The 18,997-nt window shown below is 38.5% G+C and overlaps 1 protein-coding gene across 3 annotated transcripts in view; it reads left to right on the top strand.

Moving 5' to 3' along the window:
- Positions 1-18,997, top strand: part of DACH1 (dachshund family transcription factor 1) — a 489,790-nt gene that overhangs the window by 342,553 nt on the left and 128,240 nt on the right. For 2 of the 3 annotated variants that reach the window (XM_030566381.1, XM_030566371.1), the window contains 2 exons: positions 9,133-9,268; positions 11,205-11,342. In XM_030566381.1, coding sequence (XP_030422241.1) covers positions 9,133-9,268; positions 11,205-11,342 — 274 coding nt within the window. The remainder of the gene's footprint in view (positions 1-9,132; positions 9,269-11,204; positions 11,343-18,997) is intronic. The other variant, XM_030566391.1, reaches the window with a different exon arrangement.

Here is an 18,997-nt window from a genome sequence, read left to right as displayed (position 1 = left end):
TAAGTTTGTTGTTCCTGTAAAGAGACAATACACTGCAGATCATTAATTTAACTGGAATTTGACACTTATTTCAATCACAGCACTGAATCGTTTATAGTAAAAAATAATACAAGTTTATTTAACAAAAGGACATAGTTTTAAGTGACATCAAGTACAAGGAATAAAGATAGAAATGGTTACAAATAAAAAAGTAAAATTGTGCTTCTAACACTTAAACTTAATTTTAGCAAGTTATACTTTTTGCCTGAACAGGTTTCTCACCTATATACAGTTCCCAAAGGCTTCAACACCATTGACTGAAGAATCCAGCATTCTGTGATTTCAAGAGCTCTGGTCCTTGAATCCCCCAGGTGATGGATAGCTATGTGGTTCTCTCCCTTTTCTTTTTATAGTCTAGTCACAGTAAACCTTTGAAACATATTCTTTGAAAACTAAGCCCAGACAAAGCTTCTCTCACCTGCTGGGATGTAGACACCATGCTATTTTCCCAAAGTTCATTGACCCTGTTTCAGCAGGCAGGTAGGCTTCCACTCCCCTGCTGATTTGTATGTAAATGGGGCTTCAATTGTTTGGATTCCACGCTGATTAGTTTACATTGGAGACAGGATAGATAGCTGCCTTCCATTCTGTCTGGGAGAAAAAATGTTTCTCCTTGTATTTGGTCACAGACTGTAAAGCATAATATCAGTGAGTATCCTAATTTCTCATTTCACAACAATATTAATCACCAGGGTGTTGCAAGCTTTCATAAATGACCTTACTCTATACGCAATTATAATACAGTAATATTGTATACAATCAGTTGATTTGATTGGTTATCATTCGGGTTCAGACCCTCTGCCTTTGCAGTCAAAATGCTGTCTTCCTCACTTGCTAGTTTGTTGGCTGTGTTTACCTTTTATGTAAATATACCTTCATGGTTTGTGCCTGAGAACCACACAGGTCAGACAAACAAATACACAATCCTTTTTCTAAGGCAGATTGGGCTTATTTATTACTTGCCAAACACATTTTAAGAACATAATTCTAACACATATTTATAACTCTCTGTATACACCTTGTACATGCAGCACACAAGAATATTAATGATCAGTGAGATATTAGTTTTCCAGTGATAAATTACATGCCACTTTTTGGGTATCTATCACAACAATACTGTGTTAGGTGTGATGAGTATGACAGGGCTGATAAGAGTTGCTGACACAGAGCAATGAACCACCCATGAGCCTCTGCGGCACATGCACATATAGTGAATGTATTGTAAATGTTTTCTTTTACATTTTCAGTGATAGGTGAAATATTAAATGTGGAATACTGCTAGAACTGGCAATATCATAATGAAAAAATAAAAGTAATCTTATTGTCTGCACCCATGTGTATGTAAATTATAATTGCATCCAACCACCAAAATGAGCAAAAAAACCCAATTAAAAATTATGTTAAAATATCAGTATTAATGTTGTGAAGTCAAGCAGTCAAAAGTTAGGAAATGCTGAGTCCAAATTTGCTTTTGCAATCAAAACCATCTTTTTAAAGGAGCCATATGGACACATTCATAGGAGAAGCAAGTCCAATATAATAGCCAGAAATTCTTATGAGAGTCCACACAAGCACAGACTTTGTCCCATGAGGCTTTGTGGCATTTTCAAGAATGGTTTGTATCATTGTTTGGTGCTAAATGCCACTTTTTCTCTATTTTAGTCTCTCCGAGTGTACCTCCCCCAGGAGACAGGGCTTGCATCTTCCCCTGCATCTCTCCTTCTCTGAGTCTGTTTTCTGTAGTTCAATCTATGCATCCACTGTGATTCCTCAGTAGGCCCAACTGTGTTCGAGCCCTGTAAGTGTCCCCTGTGGGAACTTTGTCTGGTGTGGAAATATAGTTAGCCAAAACAATACTTGCAAATAAAAGTATTGTTTAATATAAATAGTAGGAGCAGAGTAAGACAAGAGCAAAAGAGTTTCAGCATAATAAACAGTTCACATATATCTCTCTTGCCTATATCAGAGTTAGGCCTAGTTTATCCGGACAGCCCCACTTGTAGGGACTGGGATTCCCTCAGGTTCCTCACAGTCTCTTTGTCTCTCCCTTCTCCTGGTTTTCAAAGGTTCCCCTTTTGTCCACTGCAAAGTTCTTTGTCTCCCTGTGTCTCTTGAACCTGTTCAAACCAGTTTGTTGTTCATTAGGAGGATCAGAGATGGACTTCAAAGTAGTTGTTTCTCTGTATTGTCTTTTATGTACTGTAAAATAGGTGGCTATCAGAAGCATTTGTTCTTCTTCAAGTAGTGTCCCTATGGGAGCTCCACTGTAGAAGGTGCAACAAAACTTTCATCTACAGAGTGCTCTGCACCTTCTCAGCCATTGGTACCAACAAAGTACCATAGACACTCCTCCGCAGTACTGAATGAGGCCAGTGTACCGCATGAGCTCTGGTACCCTGGAGACCTGATGGTTGGGGGAGAACCGCAATCCCCATTACTCAGTACCAGGGCCCCGTTACGAAGCACATCCTGGCACCTGAATGTCCATCTTTTTTTTCAACACCAGATGCTCCAATCTGAGAACATGAAGTAGGGAATGATTGGTTGTTGTTTTTTTATTTTTTTTTACTTCAAGTAGGGCAATCAACAACTTTTTCAAAGGAACCTGTTCTCACCAACTGCTCTCAACCTCAAGACCATCAAAGTCTTGAGCAGCCAGCCATGGGGAGGGAATGGGCATTTTGGCCTTGCCCTCCCCCCACTTCTTCAAAGGTTCTGATGCCCTTGACTGGGAGGGAAAGCATTGCCATAGTATTAACTGACTGAGGACAGACAAAGAGTACCAAAGAGCAGGGATCTCTAAACAGAAGAAAGGTGAAAATTAGCCCACAGGATGATGATTATGCAAACTGCAAAAGGGTCCAAGAAATGATTGATCAACCAGACCAGAATTAGGGCAGAAGACACAAGGGAGAACCCTGAATAGAAGGGACACTGATCAGAGATGGCCTGAGAATGAATTTAGGAATTTACATCTAAAATGTTGACTGGCAGTTGCTGAGGTTTACAGGAGAGTGCAGAACAAGGTAGAAACTCTTGACACATTCAGTAGTACACCACGAAGTACATGGAGGAAATCCCCCTCTTTCTCTGTTCTGAAACTGGGCAGATTAACATTTTGTCTAAAAGAGCATGGATTTCTGCTTCCTGGAAATTACAGTGCTAAGGGACAACGTTATTGGGCAAAAACCTCAAGTGACAAGGGCCTAGAAGAAGTTTGATTATATGCCCAGCACTGACCCATCTCCCTTGCCTACCTTATGAGGAGGAGAAGGGACTAACCTCATACAAATTGCTTGAGGTGCCCTCACTTGGAATGAAGAGGAGGTCTGCAAGTACAGGGGTTGAAGCCTGGGCCAGCTAAACTTCAATAAGGGTGCTTTGTGGCAGGGTTCTAGAGGAAGAGTTCTGGTTATGGGGTACTTTTCCTGAGAGAATGAGATGGAGCTGCTGGATCAAAATAACTGCCTGCAAAAAAGGAGAAGAGGGCTGATGAAACTCTTTTCTGTGTGAACTGGAATAGGAGGAAGAAGGCAAGTAGGAAACAGAGTAGAGGAGCCTTTCTCATGGGACTCCCTTCATCCAGCTTGAGAAAAGATGATCAGATGGAAGGTTTCACAAGGTTATTTGGAGTGCTCTGGAACACAGATGGAGTGGGTAGTGATTCTAGGGGTGATCACCACAACCTCATAAGTCTTGTAAAACAAGAGACTATATACCTTTTTGTGTCCTCCGGAAATGTGACTGCATCCAAAGATAATGTGGAATGTGACCTTTTCTTGATCCTGTGGCATGGAGGCTGACAGGAAAATCTAGATCCTGAAAGGAAACTGCTTTGAGAGTCCTTTTCCCATTTATCAGAAACCACATGAAGGAGGGCAGAGGGTACTAGGAAAAATTTTTAATTAATTAATTAAAGAGATGAGAAGATTTTATTGTGAAAAGGCATGGTCACACATGGAGAAGGAAGGCCAGTATAAGAGAAGAATGGAAGATGCCTTGTGATGAGCGCAGTCTATGTGAGGACTGAAGGGACTGACCGATCCAGGTGATCAATTCATTTTAAAGAGACTGGATATTGTGAGTCTGAAACTTCTAATACCAGGGAAATAAAGGTGTGAGGAAGGATGCTCCATCTCCTCTGTGGTAAAACACAAGTGCTTCCTGGTGGAAAGATTATGGGGCCAAATGAGGTCAGTGCCAGATTTTCAAATGCTCAGGATCCACATCTGGGAACAAATTTTTAAGAGTTAAGCTCCCATTTAGGCATCAGAATAAGGACCAGATTTTCAAAAGGGTATAGCACCCAGCAGATCCCATTGTGACACTTATAACTAGCTCTTTTGAAAATCTGGCCTCTTATTTTGGTGCCTAAATGAGAGCTGAGCTATTTTGAAGAGCAGGCCCTTATTGTATTTGACTTTAGGGGTGCTTGTAGGCAAAGTTATGTCATACTACTAATAGCTAATAGTTTAAAAGGTATCCTAAAATGCCCAGAAGAGTTGCTGGATCCCTGGCTAGATCAATGCTTTCTAGAATTCTGTAAGGCTGAAAAGAAGAGGGCAGAGTGGGGTTTATGTGCTACATATGATAGATTAGACAAATCTTTGCCTCTGGTTTCCTTCTCAGTGAAACCTGTCTGTAAGCCTGTCTTTCCGTTGCCAGGCAGGATTGGAGAAAAAGAACATATGCCAAACATTTCTCAATAGCCACAAAAAAGAAATGTGGGAGGTTACAGATAACCAGATAAAAAGCAAATGTTCAGTGATCATTAAAGATGGAAATAAGAGTGATCCTGGTAATTACAAACCCTTATATCTAACATTTATTACCAATAAAATAATGCAGTAAATATCCAAAGAAAACAAATAATTAAACATCTAGAATCATGAGCAATACTCAATTTTAAAGGGGTATGAAGCAAATCCTAAATAACCAGAGTAGAAGAGAAATCCACCTGCATGCTCCAGGATAGAGGCTTATGGCCTAATTATAAAGTTGGAGAGCTGACTGTTTCTTTTTAACAAATTTCACTGGCTTTTGGTAATACAGTACAATTTTGTGGTGATAAGTTTTTAGAAATGCCATTGAATTGGTGGCTCTTGCTCGACAAAGTTAATTCTCTTTTGGGTAGAACCAGAAAATGAATGCTAGAAGTGAAAGTAGTACATATAATGGGCCAGCATATCACAGGAGGGAGCATCTGTGGCCATTAAGGAGATAGTTATAGTTGCCTGGTCTTCCGCATGGAGGTTTTTCTAACATGTGCCAGCTAGCAATGTTCTCCAAAGGACCATCTATCAAAAGGAGATTGCTGGAGTTCACAGCACTGCAATGATATACAATCTCTCCTGCCCTTGGCATGTCTCCGCTAGGTCCCTGACTCTCTCACTGTTCTGGAAGTTCCAAGTGAGAGGTCAGGACCGGCTTTGGAATCCTTAGCTATGAGTCTATGACTTGGACCTAAATGACTCAGAGGTAGTAGAGTGTGGAAGAGAATCTTCCCCAATATACCTGGCTTTTAGTAAAGCTTCTGGTATGCATTGGAGTAGTGATGGGCAACCAGCGGAAGGCCACCAGATAGTTTGTTTACATTTGCACAGCTGGCCGTAGGAACCAGTGGCTGCAAGTTCACCATTTCCAGCCACTGTGAGCTGCAGGAAGCGGTGTGGGATGCAGGGATGTGCTGGCTGCAGGTTGCCCACTAGTGCATTAGACACCCACAGATTTTGCCACTGGAAAATGTCCCTCTTTTATAGCAATGGTGGGAACAGAGTGTCAGCCACAGCCTGCAGCTTGGTCTATACTTCAGTGGAGTTGAATTGATAAAGGATGGGAATACATTTTAGAAAAAAAAATGCGTAGACGCAAGACATTCACAAGGCCCTGGAAAGAGTCACTTCCAGAGCCAGGATTAAAATTCAGGAAGTTTTGACTCTTCTTCCTCTAATTTAGACCTATTGGTCCCAAAGTAGTATTTCACATCAGTCAAAAGACAGCTATGAGAGTGTATTTTGTTGAAGTCTAGTCTGATTTATTAACTGAACATATTTTTATAAATTTCCTTTTTAAAAAGTTTTTAAAATAAAGTGTTTTTGAAATGTAAGTTTACCTACATCCATCTTTTTCTCCACAAACACCCTGGTGAAAGGATAGAATAACATTCCTATGTTGATATTCCAGCACCATTAGTTTATTCGTATGCCCTTTTTAGAGCAACGGAGTATTTAAATTGATTATTACTAGCATTTCCATTTATTATTGCAGCTAGCTTTAATAAAGACAGAAAATTACAAGAGATTGTATATTATTGATTGGTGGAGATTCAAAGCAAAACTAGAAAGCATTGAGCTGAGGTATTACATTAATTATACTCTTGCCTAAGCATAGTTCAGTCCCTTGTCTGTTGAGGTTAAAGAGTATTCCACAAATGAACTGATAAACCCAGTTTACATAGTTCCATCATAGACTTTCTCTTACTATGTCTTATTACATGTGAATAAAACTTATTATCTGGTTTGTTTCAGTAATAATTATATTAGTTAGTCCTATGCATTTCTTCTGCTGTCTGCCTCTTATAATATATGCTGTAATAGCACACATAAATAAATAGGGTAAGCAAATTAAGTGGTTTAAATAAATTAATTTACTCTGAAACTCTGTATTCAAATCTTATATGTTCACTGGATTTCATTTTAATGAAACCCTTCAAAGACCAATACATTGTATGCCAAACTGTGAAATTATATATTAAATTAAATTATTAGATATGGTCTGTTTCAATTTATACCAAATCTGTACACTGTGAATACTTAAATCCTCCTAAATCTAAAGAAATGTATCTTCTATGTTCTGAGAACATCTGCATTCTAATCCTCCACTTGACTACTTGGTTCATGGGCATATAAACACAATCAAACTCATAATAAGCCTAGAGCTATGATGCAGTTAAACTTTCCTCATCAATGTTTTTAACTTAAAAAATAGAGACTATTAAAGTGGAATCCACTTAAATGTCTTGATACATTGTTCTAAAAGGTCCTTACCCTGTCCATTAATAGGCCCATTGAGTCCCTGTGCAATCACGACAGCCTGCATAGCAAACATTCACAGTAAACTTTAACCTGAGCAGTTTTATTGATTAGTATAGATAGATGTGTTGTTCATTTCTTTTGGAATGCATTCACCAAACCAAATGTTCATCCAGCTACCAAACCAAATGTTCATCCAGCTACTATGTGTGCTGTACAGTCACAATCAGAGCGGTTGGAAATTCTTTCTGGGGTTTAAGAAAGAACAGCATGCTCTTTCTGCAAGAGGCTCATATGCATTAACGGCAGCAATCTTTCATGTGTGCTACTAACGCAAACAGAAGTTGTATTATTGAATTATGTCAGAAATAAAATTGGTTGGAAAGCAATACGGAAAAATTAAGTTTCTGTTTTTTGTCAAATTTCTGATCAGGATTATTCAGGAAATCCTGACTTTCAGTGAGAGAAAATGAAATGATCTGCTCAATTAATGTATCTCTGAGAAAAGTCAAATATAGAGAGTACTTGAAAGAACTTTTAAATGGATATTTAGAAATAAAATAGCATCCTCAATGAATGATAAACTTCTTTAAATGGAATTTTTTTCCTATAATTTTTTTAAACCTAAAATACGTTATATACCTTTATTTAAACTCCTTTGGGGGTCTGTAAGTCAAGCAGAAAAGTTAGTCACAAAGGGAGCTGTAGGGTTCCAAGCACTTTTTGGAAATCTAATCACTTGTTTAAGTGACTAATTGGGAACTGAGTTCCTCTGAAAATCTGCAGTGAAATCCTAGCTTCAGTGAAGTGAATGGGGCCAGGATTTCACCCTGTTTATTTAGGCCCTGATCCTGAAAAGATTAAAACACGTGCTTAACTTTACACACTTTCAGTCTGATCCAACTCCCATTTAAGTCAATGGCAGCCTTTCTGTTCATTTCAGTGAAAGCGGGATCAGGGCCTGTGATAGTTCCTTTAAATTTAGTGAGGGAAAAAAAAAAGAGGAGACGTTATTTATCTGTACAATAACTGGAGTTCTTCAAGATGTTTTGTTTCTATGGGTGCTCCACCACCCAACCTCATTCTCCTCTGATGTGAAGTCTTACTTCAACTTTATGGTTGAAAAGGAACTGGAGTGGTGGTCTGCCCTCCTTCTATACCCTCACACTGGAGCATGAGGATATGTTTAATGCAGGCACAGCTAACTAAAATCTCTGATCAAGTGTGTAAGGGCACGTGCACAAGCTAAGGTGGAGCATTAAAGCATCTCAAAGAACTCCCAGTTACCATACAGGTAAGTAACTTCTCCTTCTCTAGTAGCAACACTCACCTCCCTTTGTTCAGTCTTTCTGCACCAAAGCTGCATAAATATCAGATATTTCTGATTCTTATATTAACTTCCAGTACAGATTTTTTTTACCAACACAGGCCCAACCTATTTCAGAAAGGATTCATTCAAAAAATATTGAGTTCCTATGAACACAATACATTTTCTCTGCAACTAGTTAGTATGTCAAAAGCTTTCTGCTGTAGCTATTTTATTTATTTAGTGCCAGATTGTGAGTATTTTACTCATCCGATAGTCCCATTGAAATGAATGTGACCATCTGAGGAGTAAGGTTCTCAACACATGAGTAAGGATGTCACAGTGTTGCCCTTATTTATTTATAAAATTATAATAGCATCCACTTTCTCACGATACTGGTTACTGCAATCACTTAAAACAGCCAAAATACATTTTTTTTCAAACATAACTCCATGACATAAAAAACAAGCTGCTGTTAAATATAGTTGAAAGAGTCAGTGAAAAAGCCTGACTCAATGGTTAAGTCTTTTGCTGCATTATAGAAGTCAGGCTCTGGTGTTCTAGAGGTATGAACCTTTCTCTGAAAATCCCATACCACAAGTCCTGGAGAGCTCAACCCCAGAAATAAACAAGAGTAACTGAGCAGAGTGGGATTAAATATTGCTCAAATAACAGAGCTCCTGTGGAGAAAATGATGTTTAATAAATAGGAGAGCTGTTGTCTTTAATTGGTTATCTTGTTTTTTGGGGAGTGTAGGAACGTGTTCCAGACAGTCCGTCTCCTGCTCCTTCCCTTGAAGAAGGTCGAAGACCTGGCAGCCATCCGTCATCTCATCGAAGCAGCAGTGTGTCCAGCTCACCTGCACGGACTGAGAGTTCGTCAGACAGAATCCGTAGGTCACATTCTTCTCCTTGTCAACATTTTAAATTTGATTAAGTTAAGCTATTTTTTTCTAATCAAAATACCTTAATTCTAATTAGATCTAGATGTAGTATGTTCTGAAGTTCAGCTGCAATAGCTATTGCCCAACATTAAGTTCCCCAGTTTACAGTATCGTAATGTATGATGCTTCATTAATAGGTATTGATGAAAACTGCCATTATGTCATATTAAGCATAAAGATATAAACTATGAAACAGAATAGAAGTGAGAAAGCAATTTGCTAGACTAGTTTCAGAATTGAACATATATAAACTGTGACACATTTATGTATTTTACAGTTTTACTTAATCCTGTTACCCTAGCTGGACTTCTATATTAAAGCTGACTTCAGAAGTGACATTTTATGGGATAGTTCAGTTTTAAAAAAAAACAATTCTAGGTGAAATACATTTTAAAAAAATCTGCACAAACGTTAGGATGGGAAATGTGATACAAGTAATATTTTCACTTCAGAACTCACAAGGGATAGAATCAAATTAAACTGTGAAATTTGGTGAAATTGTTGTGAAAGTTCCATGACTAGGATTTGTGGATCCCTGGAATCTGAGGTACTCCAGTTCAGCAGCCTGGAAATTGAAGGTTTAGACCATATTATTTTATGCATATTAAATTCAATTTATTTAACCCTGTCCACACCTTTTCATTTTTTGCTAGGTTGCAGACTTTTGTATTAACACATCACTGCATTGCTGAAGTTGTCAGTTGGTGAAACTGAAGGTTTTGGTCCCTTAATAAGAGACAGTTGAGATTTTTAGCTCCTGTGTAAACATAGGGAGGCATTTTGGGATTCTAATTAGATAAACACATTAGATGGCTGTTTCAGACTTTCTGCAGACTCAGGAAGTTAACACTATATTGGTTTAGACTTGAATCATATTTTCAAGATTATTTTCATAACCATGAGTAACAAAACAGTTTTTAAAAATGAAATTGTAGATTGTAGAGCAAAATATTACAACAATGCCTGGATTCTGTGGTAAATCCCATAGTCACAGAATAGCAGCAGAGGTCTGAAGCTCTCCATATTGTCCCTGGGGTAATAGAGTTCCTCAGTCACTGCAGACAATTTTTTAAATTTTAAAATAAAACACCTAATCCTGTTCCACTTGCCACCCCGCATCCTATTTCTAATAACTGCTTCTCCATGTGTGGTACCTGCAGGAGCAAGATGGCTGCTTGAGAAATAGGGATCAATCCGAGAAAGGAGTGGAGAGCTAATCTACAGGAGTTCCCTGAACCTCATTCTTAGGTTATTTGTTTTTGCCATTGCTTTCTGGGCTAGTTTTTTTGTCAGAATATGTCAGCCTCTTGCCCAACTGGCTTATATGGGATTCTCTGGCTTTTGTGCCTCAGAAGGCTGGGTTTAGGGGCCGGCTGAATGGAGACAATAGAAATTAGATATGGAAAGGACCTACCAGACTAGCTAGCCAGTCTGCCTACCATTTCAAGATTATTCTCTATGGTGTATTTGCTTTCTTACATGAGAGGCATCAGTGCTTTTAGCCTATGGAATTTAGGATACTAATATGCACATTTGTCAAATCAAATTTAAAAATCTTATTCATCTCTCATGAAGCTTCTCCAATAGTACTTCGTCCTGAGTTTTAGCTCTTGTGTAGTGTTTTGAAACATGCTGTGCAACCCAAGATGCCAAAGTTAGCAGCTTTAAATGAAGCATTGAATCGAAAGAATGAGTGGGGAAAAGGGGCTCCCTCTGAGTGGATTTAATATTACTAATTAAATGACATTAAGGTTATTAGTTTTCTTGTACAATTGAGACAGTATCTAAAAAAATACAGACATGAGTAATATTGTCAAAATTATTGTAAGTTAGTGTATGTGTGTTAATATTATTGTTGGTTTTCTGTCTCTGTGTCTATGACTAGCAGCGGTACATCAGAATGGGCTATCCATGAACCAGATGCTGATGGGCTTATCACCTAACGTCCTACCTGGCCCTAAAGAAGGTGATCTGGCTGGTCATGAGGTTGGACATGAGACAAAAAGAATACATATTGAGAAAGGTAACATGGATTTTATGCTCTTATGGATTTTATGTCCTTATGATATTGATATAAATATATATACGATAAGCTGTTCTCAGTACCTTCATGGTATTTATGATTCATTATTATTTTATTATTAAATATTAATGTATTGTTATCATCATTATTGTTTATTTTTTAATGTTGTAGCATAAGTGAGACCCTAAATGGTTTTTCTGTCTCTTCTCCTACTTTATAGTCTAGTAAGGAGTATGATATTGTTGATAATAGCTATAAAGAGAAAAACTAAATACATATTACATAGAAGGATAGATATAACAAATGTAGGCCTGAACTATTTCCTCATGATCTAGGTAAATGACTGCACTAGTATATGCAGTATTGGTGTAGCCGTGTTGGTCCCACGCTATCAGAGAGACAAGATGGGTAAGGTAATATCTTTTATTGGACCAAATTCTGTTGGTGAGACAAGCTTTTGAGCTCACACAAAACTCTTATACTTCTCCTGTTAAGATGCTTGTATTTAGCAGTGACACTCTGAGTTAGTTTCCCAGACCTGAAGAAGAGCTCTGCACTTTTTGTAGTATTTTCATGAGAGATAATAATGATTTCAGATAATTTTTACATTTATAATCCTCCAACAAAAAATACCAGTTGCTAAAAATAATTTTCCATGTGATTGACTCTGATGAGCTGATTTTCAGAGGTGCTGAGCACCATGGATATTGGGCCATGCATGGGGAAAAAGGCAAGAGTAATACTCCGCTGCAACAATACCCAACAGTTTAAAATGAGACTGCTGCATATTAAGTAATTTATTTTCAATTTAATTGACTATCTGACTTCAAATGTATGAGTTAGATTAATGGCCTATTAGTGTTTCTATTAATTGTAATACCATTTCATCATGTTGTGGGTACAAAGTTGTTATGTTCAATGTATACTAGAAATATTAACTGAATTCTTCAGTATTTAAAAGAATTATATTTCATACAGAATTTTTACTGAAACTACACTTAAACATTGAGCAAGCTTTATAGAGCTGGAAAATGGTTTCAGTGGAAGAGGAGTTAGAAATAGGAGCTGTTTCTCTTAGTAAAAAAATTCTCTGGGAAACATGAGTCAGAAGAAATTAGCTCTTTGGGATAAGGTGCAAAATGTAAGAACCATCACTTTAATACAGTTGGATTGAATGGCTGCAACAGTAATAGCTATAAGAACTTACCTTTTCTGTCCTGTGTCTGAACACTGAGATATGAAAAGAGAATTAAAATCTGGACACTTCTGTTCTGGACAGGTGACATCTTCATTAAGATTATCCTAAAAATAATGGACACAACATTTCTTTTATATAAGCCATTAATTTTAGTTCATTACACTCACAACTCGTGTTAGCTTCTTATATGCCCCACTTAGCACCCCGCAAATGGTATCCCTGCTGAGAAGTATGATGTGATCAAACAGGCTTGTTTTGAATTTCAGTAAATGTTTCAATTTTAGCCCACTAATGTCGCACATTTTTCATGTGTAATCTAGAAAACAGCAGTACATATTGGGAATTGTTACCATTTGTCTTATAAAAAAAATAAAACAACAGGAACATGACTTTAGTTTCTAATGGTTTCCCAAACGTGTTTCCCATGCAGCCACCAGTTTAGCTTGCCTATAAAATTTGTTCTTATTGAAACTGCTGAAGGTTCTCTTTCTTTAACAGTCATTGTTTAGGTCAAAGCTTCTATTTTTCCTTTTCTTTCTTTCTCTCTCTCTCTCTGTTCCAGCCTACTGAATTAATGGTAAATATTCATGGGCTATCTAGATTGATAGGGCATACTAAATTAAAAATTGTTTTCTATCATGACCACATTTATCATATCTCTCATACCAGCCCTCTAACTTTTACACTAAACTTATCTGTATTAAAACAAGTGATTCCATTCACAGATATTTGTGGAGATGGTAATTATCTGTTAGTGTCGCTATAGCCCTGACATTCAGATCTGCAGCTTGCTGCTACCACCTCTAATCTGTCAAAAGGCAATTTTATATATATATATATAGCCTTCAAATACTCAGGCATTGTCTGAATCTGCCTTGTCCTTGTCACCTGACTTTAAAAAAAATTGTAAGTTTTGAATATGAGTCATTAAGCATTTATGCATTACTCTGTTTTCTTCTGAGACATATTTGTGTCAATCCATCAGCTGGAACTAGAATGACTTTTAATTATAGCTGTGAGAACTTGGGAAATCCCACCTGGTGAAGAAGCCTCTGTCTCTTTTCTTTCTTCTCCCTCCCCCAATTTTTTTAAACCTAAGCTCTCCAAGGTCCTGAGCTTAGGGAGAAATTAATTAAAATCAATGGGAAATTTAAATATGAGAAAAAGTTATGGTAATGAAATCTAATAAAGACATTATATTTTAAGAAAGTCCAAGAGAAGCCAGAAGGGTCCAATCATGATTGATTCAAATGATGTGCCTGGTCAAGGAAAGAGAATATCATGTGTCTTGGGCAATATAAGGAGCTAATCTACCCGCTCTGCACAGTACAGTATAGCATAATAACTATAGATTCAATGTATATGTAGCTGCATTTTGCTTGATGTTAATAGACATCAGAACAAACAAAGGAAATATTTTTTTCACACAATGCATGATCGAACTGTGAAACTCATTACCAGGGGATGTTGTGAAAGCAAAATTTAGATCTGGATTAAAGAAAGAATTATATATGTTAACAGAGACTAGGTTCATCAATGACTATTAGACACTATAGTCAGGGATGCAGTCCCATGCTCTGGGTGTCCCTAAACCTCTGACTCTCAGACCTTGGGACTGGATGACAGGAAATGGATAAGTTGATGATTGTCCTGTTCAGTTCATTCCCTTTGAAGTGTCTGGCATTGGTCACTGTCAGAATACAGGATATTGGGCTAGATGGACCATTGGTCTTGACTCAGTGTGGCCATTCTTATGCTTTAATTCCCCTTTCAAAATATTGTTAGCCATCTGTTTAATTGATCCATTTGTTTAATTGATTCTATTGCTGTCTACTTCTAAAGTCCATTCTGTCTTAGGGCCTGGTTTTCCAAAGGGCTGAGTGACCTCAACTCCCATTGAAGTCAATCTACCATTAACACAATGGGAGTAGGATTGGACTCCATTGGCTTAATTCATAGCCTATGAATATCAATGGAAAGATTGCCATTGGTTTCAGTGGACCATGGATCAGGCCCAAGATCAATACTTGTTGCAGCAAAATAGGAGAAGAATTTGTTCTCCAAAAAACTATTATGTGCACCTTTAACAAAATCTGTAAGTCTACACTTTCAGTATCCATGCTTGCTCATCAGAGAGTAACAAATTTTCCAACTATACTGAAAGTGTACTTCAAAATTGCAAATGATCCTGGGAAGGAGGTTAGTTGAAGTGTTTGACAGCAGTTATCATTAAGACAAGTTGTCATCATTTCAGCAGCCTGTAAGTTAGGAATCCTTTCGTGATGCATATTTTTTTTTTTAAATTTAAATAGGATTGCACAAAAAGATCAGCATTATTAGTGGTAGAGAGTGTGTGTTGTCAAGACCAATAGATTTCTTTTTAACTCAGTGCCAAAGCTAAGACTAGGAGCTGCTGCAAGTAATAAAAAAAAGCAGTCATGGGGCACAAGAGTTGGTTCTCGATAAGCCAACATATTTGGCTGAGATACTGTGGTTACTAGGACATCAGATTAGAACCTTCTTCTGTCTGCACATACTTATAATTTTTAGATTGAAACAATCTTAAGTGAAACCTGAATGTCATTCTTATGTTTAAATTGAATAAGTTATTTGAGGTGTTATAGAAAGGACACTCTCCTTTTGAAAACTGTGTATGCTGTTTTCAGTTTCTGTAATGAAATATTTACTGCCTTATCAACAAAAGCTAAACTAGCCTTTTCCAAAATTTATTTTAACTCTGGTATTAATGGAAATTTTTTACGTGATTTTCAGCAAACCTACGAGTGCAACCCCCCCTTATAAATAAAAACACATTTTTTATATATTTAATATATTTTATATTTATTTATATTATATATGCTGGAGGTGAAGCGGGTTTGTGGGTGGAGGCTGATAGCTCCTGACTCCCCATGTAGTAACCTTGAGATCCCCAAAGGGTCACGACCCCAGTTTGAGACCCTTGATCTACACTAATCTCCTTTAAAATGCCATAGTATCTGCATTTGAGATATAACTCTCTGATAACCCCAATAACTTTCTCTTATTTGATACACATATATTTTATGCCCCTTGGGACATGACCAGTCGCAGATAGCTGACACTGCAGAGTGAAAAACAAAACCTAATTCAAATATTCTGATAACTTGACTAGATATACATCTAGCATATTCACCGTTACACCCAACCCCCAAAAGAGCAAATAAATGTTTGTTATAAAACTTAAGGACAAAGAAAGAGTTTTGGCATAACTGTGCATTCTCATTTACTGGAACCATCTCCCACCCAAGTCAGAAACCACATGCTCAAGAACATACGTTAGGCTCTTGGCTTATATACAATTTTAATTAGTTCTCTAATAAAACCCTTTTTATGGAAGGAGTCTTGAGCAGTTGGGTTGAATTTGCATTCACAAACCTTCTACATGTTTAATTTTTGTGTGAGCATAATTTATCTCTCCATTTTCATCTATTTATATACACATAGTTTTTGTGTGTCCGTGTCCTAATACATACTCCATATTTACATGAAGTGGAAGCAACCAAGACATGAACATAACTTTAAGTACCTACATATTGTAGTTCTCTCTTCCCTTATTCTCATTCTATTTTCTTCTGCTGCCACATTTTTATGTTTTATATTGTAAATTCTGAGGGCCAGGGACTCTTTGCATATGCATTTGTACAGAACCTAGCAAAATGTGACCTTGACCCTGATTAGGGCCTTTGGGCAGTACTGCAATACTAACAAGATGATATTAAGGTATGGTATTGCCCCTTTCTAGTCCACTAAACAGGAGTCAGCGTCAGGAAAACCAGTATCACCGAAACAGCTCTTGGGCATTCTGCTTGTTGATATGCATTTCACTCAGTCCAGGAATGCATTTAGCATGTTAAGAGCTGTTACCGCTCATGGACTACACATGTGAAAAAGGAAATGAAAAGTTTTTCTTAGTGTGTTGGTATTCACTAAAAAGCAAAACGGAGACAAACACCATTCTTATGACTTGGCAAATACTGTAGCTTCCTCAGTTAGTATTGCATTATATGTGTGTACATTCAGGGAAGATGGTAAGATCAACACAAACTTCTTGAAGCTGTATTTATAACAAAATATTTAAAAATATCATTCTTTGTATCTTATATAAAGTAATAGAGTTTAAGGTTATCTAGTCTGACCTCCTGTATTCCACAGGCCATCAATATGACCCAGCACCCACGTACTAAACTAAAATTAGATCAAAGTATTACAGCCTGCAGAAGATTGGGCTGTTACGTGTCATAAGCAGAGAATAGACAAGACCAAGGCACACCAGTACATGAGGCTCCTGCAATGGCAGGAAAATCACTAAAGTGAGATATACTCAGATAATCCTGGCAAGTGACTCATGCCCACAGGCTGCAGAGAAAAGTGAAAACCCCACAATGTCACTGGCACTCTGACCTGGGGGAAAATGCCTTCCAGACCCCACATATAGTGATCAGCTAGACTCTGAGCATATGAGCAAGAACCGGCCAGCTGAGCACCGGAGAGAGAAAATGCCCAGTATCACCTCAGAGCCCTAGCCCATCCTGGCCAATGTCCAAACTCTATCTACATGTAGCCATCCCTGATACTTCAGAGAAATGTTTCCCAAACTTGGGACGCCACTTGTGTAGGGAAAGCCCCTGGCGGGCTGGGCCGGTTTGTTTATCTGCCACATCTGCAGGTTTGGCCAATCACGGCTCCCACTGGCCGCGGTTCACTGCTCCAGGCCAATGGGAGCTACTGAAGTGGCAGCCAGCACGTCCCATTGGCCTGGAGCAGCTAACCATGGCCAGTGGGAGCCGTGATCAGCCGGACCTGTGGATGGGACAGGTAAAAAACTGGCCCAGCATGCCAGGGGCTTTCCCTACACAAGCGATGTCCCAAGTTTGGGAAACACTGCCTCAGAGGAAGGAGACCAACACATATATGTATACACACACAGAGAACACATTAGAGGGTGGGATTCCTTCCTGATCCCTGCAGGTGGCTGCATGAAACCATGAAGCTTATCTTTTAGGAACATAAGACAAACTGGAAATGAGCCCAAGGGCTGCTGAGCCTTGCCCTCTGCCTCACTAACAGTCCTGTCATACAATCACATTCCCAAATGTGTCCAACTCACTCTTAAAATGAATTAAGTAGTTTTCCCCCACAATCTCAGCCCTGTAATGTTAGAAACCTTCTTCTAATTTCCAGAATTCATTTGTTCATGATCTGTTTATACCCAATTGTTCTTGTGCCAACATTGGTCTTTAGCAGAGGTTCCCAAACTTGGTTCATGGCTTACTCAGGGTAAGCCCCTGGCAGATCACGAGACACTTTGTTTACCTGAGCGTGTGCAGGTATGTCCGCTTGCAGCTCCCAGTGGCTGCAGTTTGCCGTTCCTGGCCAATGGGAGCTGCGGGAAGCGGCGCAAGCCAGGCCACCACTTCCCGCAGCTCCCATTGGCCGGGAGCGGTGAACCACACCCACTGGAAGCTGCGAGCAGCCGTACCTGTGGATGCTCAGGTAAACAAAGCATCTCACAGCCCACCAGGGGCTTACCCTTCTTATACCAATTATATTAGACCAGTAAAAACCAGCAGGATCTTATTAAAGGGGACAAGGCAAAGATGCCACATTTATTATGATAACAATTTATGACTAATAACTAATATCTTAATTCTTATACACACACATTATACCTATTACCTATACACACACACACACACACATTCACATTATACCTAATACCTATACACACACACACACATTCATCAGGTGTTCTGCAGCTGCTGCATAGTTACCAGTCCTGAAGATAGCTTAAGTTCATGGCTTGATTTTGCAGCTTGGGTTCGTAGCTTGTGGCAGCTAACTGGCCAGGAAAGCTGGGCACAAGGCTGAGCTGGATCTCTGTTGGGCAGGCACCGATGTTCTTCCATGTTGGCAGCAGAATGTTACCCAGAGTCTCTCATCTCACCCTTCTTTTTTATAGGCTTTTAGTTTGGATTCAAAGTCTATAGGTCTTGCTGTGTCACGCTGCCTCTGGGTTTAGATTGATCACCCATCAATTGCAAGTGTGACTTTTAGCCTTGGACCTGGCTTTGATCTTCCTTCTGTTGTTCTGTTGTCCTTTTCTTTTTAGGGTGGATGCTTCTTACTTTGTTTAGGGCTGTTTTCTAGGTCTTCAGCCGTTGGTATTTGAACTTTATCTCATCAGGACAGGCTGGGGCTAGAGGTTGATTCCATCATTCATACATACCTCATTCACACATCTAAACTAAACTAATAAGATTACAGCAGGGTTTGCAAAAATGAAGGTTGGAGGAAGCTTTTACAAAATGGAGTGAGTGTTTTAAAATGAGGTTTGAATTACAGTATGGAACAGAAGTTACAGTATAGGCAAGTGTAGTGAATGGTGAACAGAAGTTACATTAATAAAGTGAACAATTTC

The sequence above is a fragment of the Gopherus evgoodei genome, chromosome 1 (assembly GCF_007399415.2).
Source record: "Gopherus evgoodei ecotype Sinaloan lineage chromosome 1, rGopEvg1_v1.p, whole genome shotgun sequence".
NCBI classification, from domain to species: Eukaryota; Metazoa; Chordata; order Testudines; family Testudinidae; genus Gopherus; species Gopherus evgoodei.
This window is presented reverse-complemented; position numbering and strand designations above follow the sequence as displayed.